The 10,581-nt window shown below is 39.5% G+C and overlaps 1 protein-coding gene across 1 annotated transcript in view; it reads left to right on the plus strand.

Moving 5' to 3' along the window:
- Positions 1–1,247: 1,247 nt before the first annotated feature.
- Positions 1,248–10,581, plus strand: part of eya3 (EYA transcriptional coactivator and phosphatase 3) — a 13,228-nt gene continuing 3,894 nt past the window's right edge. Inside the window, exons 1-15 of the mRNA XM_020597485.1 lie at positions 1,248–1,381; positions 4,030–4,134; positions 5,265–5,314; positions 5,560–5,654; positions 5,735–5,815; positions 5,920–5,974; positions 6,461–6,570; positions 6,798–6,935; positions 7,112–7,197; positions 7,599–7,770; positions 8,004–8,155; positions 8,427–8,510; positions 8,616–8,705; positions 10,016–10,074; positions 10,155–10,315. Coding sequence (XP_020453141.1) covers positions 4,078–4,134; positions 5,265–5,314; positions 5,560–5,654; positions 5,735–5,815; positions 5,920–5,974; positions 6,461–6,570; positions 6,798–6,935; positions 7,112–7,197; positions 7,599–7,770; positions 8,004–8,155; positions 8,427–8,510; positions 8,616–8,705; positions 10,016–10,074; positions 10,155–10,315 — 1,390 coding nt within the window. The 5' untranslated portion in view covers positions 1,248–1,381; positions 4,030–4,077. The remainder of the gene's footprint in view (positions 1,382–4,029; positions 4,135–5,264; positions 5,315–5,559; positions 5,655–5,734; positions 5,816–5,919; positions 5,975–6,460; positions 6,571–6,797; positions 6,936–7,111; positions 7,198–7,598; positions 7,771–8,003; positions 8,156–8,426; positions 8,511–8,615; positions 8,706–10,015; positions 10,075–10,154; positions 10,316–10,581) is intronic.

Here is a 10,581-nt window from a genome sequence, read left to right on the forward strand (position 1 = left end):
TGCAAGTGTCATGATTTTTGTTATTGATGCTACTTTTAAATACTGACTTAACCTACTACTTTACAAAAAATTGTAATATTGGCCTTTATTATCCAGCACAACTACAGTATTTTCCTTTTAACAGTCAATCTGCCGCACACATGATCAATTATTTAAATACGTCATCTATATAATTCTTGCTTTTTTCTATCTTATTCCCATTATTTCTAATGTAAAATTACGTTTACTTCATGGAAGATACTTACGGTGTGTTTTATATTTCGTTTAAGGATAGAGTCTAAAAGGAATGGGGAAGAATTTGGAAGTTACGGAGCTTATAAAAGTGTACTCTACAGGAATATAAATTTTTGCACTAGCTGTGTTTTACACTGCGGTCAAATCAGCCGCCGTTCAGTTTTCCGTGGTCAAGCCAGCCGCGCTAGAATTTGAAGTGCGCCTATATACTCTATATACTCATATTTACGGTAAAGGTATTGAAACGGGCCAAAGCTCACGATTTTCAAAATAAAATACCTCAACTCCATTGCTGGATTAATTATGAACTTTCAAGCTTAATAAAAACACTGTTCTTAATATTTGCAGCATAAGGACATCATTTATGGGTTCTACATGACCCGCACTGTTACCACACAAATAATCAAGCATTTCTACTGGACCATTCTGGAGAAAACTCACATTAAAGATGTGACTCCAATGCTGGATTAATTATGAACTTCCAAGTGGCTTGACCACGGAAAACTGAACGGCGGCTGATTTGACCGCAGTGTAAAACACAGCTAGTGCAAAAATGTACATACTATTGTATGTACATTTAACGTTATAGCTTATCATGTCCGAAGAACCTCGTCCATAGTCGACTCAGTAACAATACAGCGTGGTGCTACAAGACATAAAGCGCAAAATGATACTTAAATTGGGTTTTTTTATGTGCCCCCGAAGAGGAATGAATTTATTTTAACAGTAAGTTCTACAGGTAGAAATTAAAAGCGAGCGTAAACTCAACTATCTTAAAATTAACAAAACTAATAAATAGGTTTGACATTACATTTATTAAAAGTAAGGCACTCTGAGAGAAAGCTGATAACATTTATCAATGGCATTCACCTAATAAATAAATGTTAGAGGTGTTTTCTCTCACCTGTGCTGAAGCTACACCTTTTCTTAAAAAAAAAAGCTTTATTGAAAATGTTGATGCCACACCTGTCACCTTCCGCCGCGCCACAGTTGGTGATGCCTGTCAATCAACATTTTGCACATGCGCAGTCGATCCGTCGACGAAACTTCCTGCCAAATAGTGGTCCCTAACAACAGACAAAGCTTGATACTGTGGATTCAACTGAAGATGCTTAAATAAAAGCGTTTCTCAGTTACTCCTTCAATGGTAAGTATATTTTTGTTCATTTTGTTGTGTTAGTAGTGTACGTTTTGCTATTACCTTTGCAGTTAGGAGCAGCGGGAGAGAGATGTTTTCACACGCTGCCATTTCAGTTCCCAATCCAATGGCTGCTGGTCACGACTAATCTCTGGATCTGAAAAGTTTCACGCCTGGACAAAACTAAGTACAGTTAGTTATGTAGCAGCCACTATACCAGGATTAGTTGGCTAGTTCACACAAAAGTGAATGCTGAAGTTTTTTCTATAAGTATTGTTGCTAAAGCATGCAAAAATCTATTATTATAATGTCTACTAATATCGGCAAGCTAACGTTGAAATTAGGAAGCTTACTACTTGCTGCTGTAATAACGGTTAACCTACACTTTAATACTCTGTTATTACTTAGTTGCTCATATTAAATTTACCAGTTAGTGTTAGTTATCGATATCTAGCCCCGTGTGTTCACATTTAAGTTGTGTTTCTGCGTTTAGATTGAAGGTAAACGAGCTTCTGCTTTTCAGGAAATAGTCTGATTCTTCACCGTTACAGCACAGTCTTTGGCTAGGTGCAGCTAACCTAATGTTTGTCGGCTAACATTTGGAGATGACATGGGTAGGAGCTGTATCTTGTGTTGGTGCACTGCCAAGGTTTCTGCCAAGCTGTGCTTATTTGCAGATCAGTCAGAGCTGCTGAGAATACTTATTGATCACCAGTCACTCCTCAGGTGCAGTTTTGTCCATCAGCATAAAGTGAACGCTGCTACAAACTATAGGCAGACAGCAACATGTGCTGTTTATAAAAAGACTAATATTTTTACTGTATGACACTAAGTTCAAAGGAAAGTTTCTGCAAAAGTCTGTGGTTTGATATAACTTTAGAATTGCAGCAATTAATCACAATCAACCATTTTGAGTTATTTTTATAAAGATGAATATCAATGTTCTCTGGTTATAGCTTCTAAAATGTGAATTTTTTATGCTTTCCTTTGCTTTTTATTATAGTTAGATTAATAAATAACCTTTGGCCTGTTTGTCAGGGAAAAAACAAGAAGACATTTGAGGATGTCACATTTGGCTCTTGGACCCCCCCCTTCCCCACCCATTTTCAGGCACTTTTTCAACTAAATAGTTAATCAGTTAATTAAGAAACTAGTGACCACAAAGAAAAATCCTCACATTTGATAAGCAGGAATCAGAAAATGGTTTGCTTAAGAAAATAACTGAAATAATTGATTATTAAAATTGTTGCTAATTTTGTCATCTAAGTAACTGATTAATTAATTCGCTAATCATTTCAGGTCTAGAATAATTATTTTGGCTGGGTCTCTTTTGTTAAGATCTGTTATTATAAGGAAGTAACTCTTCAGTGTCTTATAAAGCCGAACCCCTGTCTCAGAATCATTATGTTCCTTATCATCAGTAACAAAATAAATACATTTAAATAGGTCCAGGAAATACTTTAGGAAATTACTGCATACTCTCTGGATTTTTTTTGCTGAGTAAATGTGAATCTAGCTCAATATTAGGTGTTTAGTTTAGCACCCAAGGCCACAGCTTAACTGATTTTCCCAGGTCTGTGGTGTCCCGTATCTTTGACATTCCATCCTTTTGTAAAAGACAACATCTCTTGAAGCAGAGACTCCCAAAGAATCCAGTTTCAGGTCGACGGTGTTCCTCAGGTGGCTTGATTCAGCTCGAGTGTTGTGATGCTGACAGAGGAGAGGAGACTCCAAGCAACTCAGTGACTGGTGGCAGCAGCTGGTGGGACAGTGGCTTTGATGAATTCAAGTCTGTCAAGTCAGCCAGAAAAATGAAGCAACAGCAGTACATGAGTGTAGCTGTGGTTCTTTTTGTTAAAGGTTTTGGATATTACAGCTAATTGGCATTATACAGATATACAGTAAGTTTGTAGGTTAATTTGTTGTGGCCTTGATTTCCTTAAAATGTAATACTTTTTTGGGTTCACTTACCTAAATCTATTATAAGCTGACATAGGTTTCAATTGCCCAGCCAATTCAGGTGGCATGCTTTTAAACTATAAGCTGACATAGGTTTCAATTGCTCAGCCAATTCAGGTGGCATGCTTTTAAAATTCACTTGTGCAGCATTAACTGCCAGACACATTTATGCATTTTTGAATTTGCCATCTGACCCATTTTCTTTCTCTGTGACTACATTGTCAGTTAGATACTTTAGATGTTCCATCCTTCCAACTGTACAGAAAGGCCAGTCGAACGAACAATGGACAAATCGAGGTTAGCTCTTATCCCCCAGGGCATCTATTGCTACAACAGCTTGCATCTGAACACCTAATGCTCCTGGAGAATATGCTTTTGTTGAATGTAGGTTAGGTCACATGTAAGGTGGCACGCTTCCTTAATCCCACAGTAAACACAAACTAATGGGAACACAGGACAACATCAATGCCACACGTGCCTCACCTGCAGGTCTCGTGCTGAAGATTAGACCAGGGTGCCCCACTTCTTACATTGCTGCAACCCCCCCCCTGCTGATTACCCCTGCGATAGTGGCATCAATGAGCATTTATGGGACAATGGGAGGGGAGAGTCACTCATCAGAAAAGTACATAAGGTATAACCTCTGCCCATTTCTTCTATGTCTGTGTGTTTTTTGCCGCTGCGGTTGTATAAGGCAGGGTCCGGACAGGCTTTCCAGGTGCAGAGAGTAGGCTGAGTGTGCAGATATGTCGGGTCGCTCTGCTGCAGAGATGGATGACTCGCAGGAGCTGCCTGAACTGCCGGTGAGTCCACACACAGTGACGGCAACATAGAGTGGGGGATGGGGGTGTTCTGAAAAAATAACTATGTACAACTTTGTTTGAACTATGCGTTGTTGTCTGTTACACTGCATTTGAGAAAAATGAATAATTTTAAGTCAGTTAAATGTACAGTGGGTCCTTTTATTGTATCATGAAATTACATTTCTAATCTCATATTCAGGCTGTTGTAGCTTTTAATTATAGTAAACAAAGATAATTTTCAGGTGAAGGATAAACTGAAATTAGGAAAACGAGCTATTAACTTATGGAAAAGTCATCAATGATTGTTTTTATAATTGTTCTTATTTAACACATGAGAATAATAAATAGCTGCCAGTTCTTTCTTCTCTAATGTGAGAATTAGCTATTTTTCTCAGTTTAACGCTATTATAAATTGATTGCCCTTGTATGTGACTGATCGTCAGCTTTCCGAATTTGTGAAAGGCTTTTGTCAGCTTGTGTAGACTAAACAAATTGTTGATTAACTGAAACAAATTATACAAAGCTTCAAATTGCTATTATTTAGAATTTGAAAAATAAATGAATTATTCATTTGAAAACTAAAGCATTAAAGGGACAAAAAAGATGCAGTATTTCATAGTAATTTATAGCGCACCAGATCATTCAAACCTTTGAAATTTCTGGTTTCATCTCTTTCTGCTTCATCTTTTTCTGCTTATACTCTGTGCACTGTAGTATTAATTGCTGTGAGTATACACAATGTGTTGTTGATATACTGATTAATATTGTTTCAATGCTGCTGATCAAATACACTGTGCTCTATCACTGATTTGTAAAATAATCCATGAAGAATACCAGGGAAAGCCCCGAGTTTGAACATAGTACTTCAGTAATTTTTGTTTCATGTTTTACAGTCTGTGTGTTTCTGACAGTTCATTTGTGCAGAACATTAGCATTAAACTTTTTGTAATAGATCATGTTAAACTTAGACTTTTGACAGCAAAGAAAACGTTGCCACTGCAGAATCCATGACACTTAAACTAGTGTTTTTATATGCATCTGACTTTACTGGTTAGTGCAGAAGCAGCAGAGAAAATAGAATTATGGTGACAGCATTTTTTTTTTTATAAAACTCCTTTTTTTGTGTGCAGGCAAAGAAGCCCAAGCTTGAGATAGATAATGGACTGGAGAAAGAGCCGGGGTTGGTTATCATTGATTTTATATTTATTTCAGATATTTTGGGTTTTTTTAAATTGATGCTTACATTGTCTGATGGACAATAAGTAATTTTTAACAGACATCTAAAACTGTTACACAGTGGTTTGATGTTGTATGTTTGTCTTTTCCTTTTCATCAAATGTAACTTTCTTAGTTCTAGTTTTTAGATGAGTGCAGGCCAGCTGCAGAAACTCCATATTAATAATTGTCTTTTTTGTTGTTTTTAAGAAATTTGGGTGATGATGGAAGTCCAGCTGTGGTTTTAGGGTCATCGGAGCAGGACAACTCTTATTCTGTTTTGTCCACCACCCAGCTTGATCCCAGTAAGTAGAAACTGTGCAAAAGGCTGACAGCACTCAGAAATGTTCCTGTAAAATATTGACACTTTGTGTTTTTATCATAGGTAATCAGGAGCAGTCAGATGCAGACAGAGTATCAGCACCTCAAGCATGTGGCGAGTCAATGAACTCATATGCTCATTCTGGTACGAATAGAAACACTGTCTCAGTTCAAAGCAACAGATAGTACATTCAGTTGTGAAGGCCGCTCTATGTGAAACTGAAGTCATGTTGTCTGTTTCTTTTACAGTGACAGACGCAACAGTCACATCTGAATACACCCATCAGGTCTATCAAGGAAGCAAGTGAGTACACAGCATGGAACAAATGTCAGTGTCTTATCATTTATCATATAATGTTATGTAGATTTAACTATGTAAAATGTGACAGATACTGCAGAGCTCCAGAACTGTTCTACTCACACACGCAGGTCAAAGCCTGCACAGTTTTTGATTGGTTGCACCAATGCAGCTGTGATCTAGTTTTCATGCTCTACTGTGTTGGAGATGTCTGACAAAGCATCTAGACCCATTCAGTGATCTGTTGAGATTAAAAATACTCCCAAGTACAATGCATCATTGTAATAAAGTACTGCTGAAGACTGACAGTAGCCAACAGGGTAACGCTTTAATTTACACATCAACTACTGCATATGATATTTTTTGGAAGTTTCTTGCAAAGAACCATGCAGTTTGGTATTAATTATGAAAATGGGACTTAAACACTCCTCTGTGTGCTGAAACTTGTGTGCACCTGCATTTACAAACTCTCATGCTCTCTTTCTCTTTCAGCCCAGCAGTGACGTCGTTCACTAGCCAGGTGGCCTTTCCTCCACTGGCCCAGTCCACTGTGTACTCAGCCTTCCCCCAGACAGGCCAGACCTACGGTCTCCCGCCCTTCGGTTTGTTCTGTAACAACCTATTTTAACACTCTCTGCATCGCACCTTTGTTACTCTGCTTCAGATGCCTTACTATGCTTTGGTGCTGTGGAGCCGATTTGCATCTGATCTCTTCTTAAACACACAAGGCTGACTGAAAAACCTGGCTTCTGAGCTTTGCCCTGTCTTCAGTAACCCACTCCTCTTGCTGCCTCTTTCATTTTCCGCTCCCACTGCTTTCTTTCTTCAGGAGCCATGTGGCCAGGCATAAAAACAGAGACAGGGCTGCCTGAGGCACCCTCTGGTGGTCAGCCTGGATTTCTCAGCTTCAGCTCCGCATATACCTCAACCCAGCCAAGCCAGCTGCACTACTCATACCCCAGCCAAGGCAAGCTGTCGCCTCACTCTGATAATGCTCTGACACTCTATGCAAATACCTCATGTACTCAAAAATAACTTGCAGTGGCACGGCTCCTTTTTCTTTTCACTTCAGACACTGTGTACATATTCAGTTTTTTTTTTCTTCTGGCACTGTTTTGTTTTACTTGAGTTCTTTGTCTCCAGGCTCGAGCTTCACAACATCCAGTGTCTACTCAAACATACCTTCAGCTACGGCAGTCACTACAGCCTCCACCACAGTGGGCCACCAGGTAAGGAGTGCAGTTCTGTGAGAAATGGCAGGAGAATTATGCATATTTTGTCAGATGCCTATACTGTAGAGTCTTCATGGGAATAGATCCATCTTTATGCAGGAAAACATAAAAGAGTATGATAAACATTGCCAATATGTACACAGCATACTAGTGTATTAAAGACAAAGGATAACCAAATCTGTGTTTATGTTTTTGAGGTGCATGGGGTTGGGGTGGGCTAGACTTGTTCACACAGAACCTGCATATATTACATTAATGATGAATGTGAGAAATGCTTGGTCAGTAAACATTATTTCCCTCTTTTGTTCTTCAATATGTGTGTATAATGTTTGCTACACAGTCCTGCGAGAGACTTTTCCACTGTTCTTCAGAACTGTGCTCCTTTCTAATTTTTGTAGGAATTTAGCAGCTACAACTCTCTGGGACAGAGTACGTTTTCTCAGTACTACACTCTGCCTCCCAGCTTCATGCCTGCTGGACTGCCCAGCAGTGACGAGCATGGTGTGGGAGTGGCCGGATATTCAGCTGTGAAGTCAGAGCAGGCTGCCTCAGCTGGACGTCCTCCCGGAGGTGAGTTCAGTGCTTAGGTTTAGATGATTTCTGTTCAACATTAGATCACATTATGATAGCTATTTCAAAAACGCCATGTACTCGTATTGTTTTCATCTGTATTCATTTGAATTATTTGTCACCACAGCGTTCATCAGCGTTCACTCTATGTGACCTTAGTACAAGTCTGAGAAACAATGGAACCCATTTAATAAGGTCTAACATCAGACATTTGTACTTTGTCCTGTATTAAGATGCATCGCCACCAGAAGACCTCCCAGCAGGTGTAGCTCTCCCAGCTGGAGCCAGAGAGCAGGATGAGGCTGGACGCAGGAATTCTGTTGGCAAAGCCAAAGGGAAGGGCAAGAAGTCTGACAACTCCCTACCTACTGACAGCGACCTGGAGGTAGCCATGCACTTAACATGTAGGGGATTAACTTAACTGTGGTGGTAAATCTAACACACTGAGTTTGGTTGGTTCAACAAACCTTTGTGCCAGTCCAAAGATAATTACAAAGAAGGCGTCTGTTTCAACACTGAGCAGGCGTGCAGGTCTTCATTTAGAAATATAATGGCAGTGCTGCTGTTGTATAACAATGTGAAAATATTTAGATTTAGAAAACTAATGAAGGGGGAAAAATTTCAATGCAAAGAGTAATATTACTGTTCTGTTTTAGCGCATTTTTCTGTGGGATTTGGATGAGACCATTATTATATTCCACTCACTGCTCACTGGCTCCTACGCACAGAAGTTTGGCAAGGTTTGTTTTTCTAAATAAGCAAATACGTTTGAATATAAAATAAAAAATGTGACATGATTTATTGTCTTATTGTTTTTTTTTGTCAATCCTATCATGCTTGTACAGGATCCAGCAATGGTGCTGAACCTGGGCCTGCAGATGGAGGAGCTGATCTTTGAGTTGGCAGACACTCACCTTTTCTTCAATGACCTGGAGGTACATGGAGATGTATTCATCTACTGACTTTACTTGGGCGTGCCACCAAAGTTGGTGTATGGGAAACCCTGTAGTGAGTTCTGGACAAATTCATATGTAAAGTAGTTCTTCTGAAAAGGGAAGAGACACAAAGGTCTGTCAGCTAAAACCAGTAAAACTACATTCATAAAAAAACTTATGTGCATTCAACAGACAAACTTGTTTATAAACTCACACTATGTTATTTCCCAGTCTGAGTAAAACCCATTTTCCTTACTAAAGGTGCATACAGTCACTGGATATGGATCCTGTAATCTCTGTACAAGTGAAAACAAGTTTTGGCTTTGTTTGGCAGGTTTCCTTCCTTTGGACAAGTGTCCCTTTGATTTGGGAGGCAGACAGGAAGCTAATCTTTCTTTTCTCTCTCTCTGTGCTGTGACTGGTTTCTACTTTGATAACCAGTCACTTGAATTATGTTACTGCTGCTGTAAATGTTTTTTCCCCAACCTCAGTCCTATTGTTCCATTAACTTTCCCGTGTACAGTACATCTGTATTTTCTGCCCACATGCAACCCTGTGTGTATTTTGACATGTGAAGTCTGATAGTTGTCTTATTTGAACCTGAAATGTGTGCAGAGACTCTTTGGGTGATGTGCATCTACAGTGTAAAAATAAATGGAATTTGGAGTTGATATGCATAGTTAAATAGTTTGTAACAAGCAGCTCTCTTTTTTTTTCTGCTGAAGGAATGTGATCAAGTCCATGTGGAGGACGTGGCTTCTGATGACAATGGACAGGACCTGGGAGTAAAACCTGTTTTCCTTACTAAAGGTGCATACAGTCAAAAACCCATTTTCCTTACTAAAGGTGCATACAGTCACTGGATATGGATCCTGTAATCTTTGTACAAGTGAAAACAAGTTTTGGCTTTGTTTGGCAGGTTTCCTTTCTTTGGACAAGTGTCCCTTTGATTTGGGAGGCAGACAGGAAGCTAATCTTTCTTTTCTCTCTCTCTGTGCTGTGACTGGTTTCTACTTTGATAACCAGTCACTTGAATTATGTTACTGCTGCTGTAAATGTTTTTTCCCCAACCTCAGTCCTATTGTTCCATTAACTTTCCCGTGTACAGTACATCTGTATTTTCTGCCCACATGCAACCCTGTGTGTATTTTGACATGTGAAGTCTGATAGTTGTCTTATTTGAACCTGAAATGTGTGCAGAGACTCTTTGGGTGATGTGCATCTACAGTGTAAAAATAAATGGAATTTGGAGTTGATATGCATAGTTAAATAGTTTGTAACAAGCAGCTCTCTTCTTTTTTCTGCTGAAGGAATGTGATCAAGTCCATGTGGAGGACGTGGCTTCTGATGACAATGGACAGGACCTGAGGTGTGTTACATGCTGTCCTGGCATCTGTTTTCTTCGCAATTTTGAAGCAAACCAATCAAAAGTGTATCTCCCTTCTTTAGTAACTACAACTTCTTGGCCGATGGCTTTACTGGCCCCAGTGGTGGAGGGACATCAGGAGCCACCACAGGCGTCCAGGGAGGAGTAGAATGGATGCGCAAACTGGCCTTTCGCTACCGTCGGCTAAAAGAGATTTACAACAGCTATAAAGGAAATGTCGGTGGTGAGTTTGCGTCACGTAAAACGGAGTCACACTTGGCCAGTCAGTCTTTTAAATGGCATGTGCACAAGAACACTAGGCTTATGGAGGCTACTGCTAAACATATTGATGAAGAGTATAGTAACGCTGTAGGTTGATTGTATTCAGAAGTTAATTTTCCATCACCTCCAAGCTTGTGTGTATGCTGCATTGACAGGCCTGTTTTGGTGTTTGCTTCCAAAACCTTGGAGCTGTTAAAAGTCACATGATGTGTATGACATCCATCCATC

The sequence above is a fragment of the Monopterus albus genome, unplaced genomic scaffold, assembly GCF_001952655.1.
Source record: "Monopterus albus unplaced genomic scaffold, M_albus_1.0 scaffold34.1, whole genome shotgun sequence".
NCBI lineage: Eukaryota > Metazoa > Chordata > Actinopteri > Synbranchiformes > Synbranchidae > Monopterus > Monopterus albus.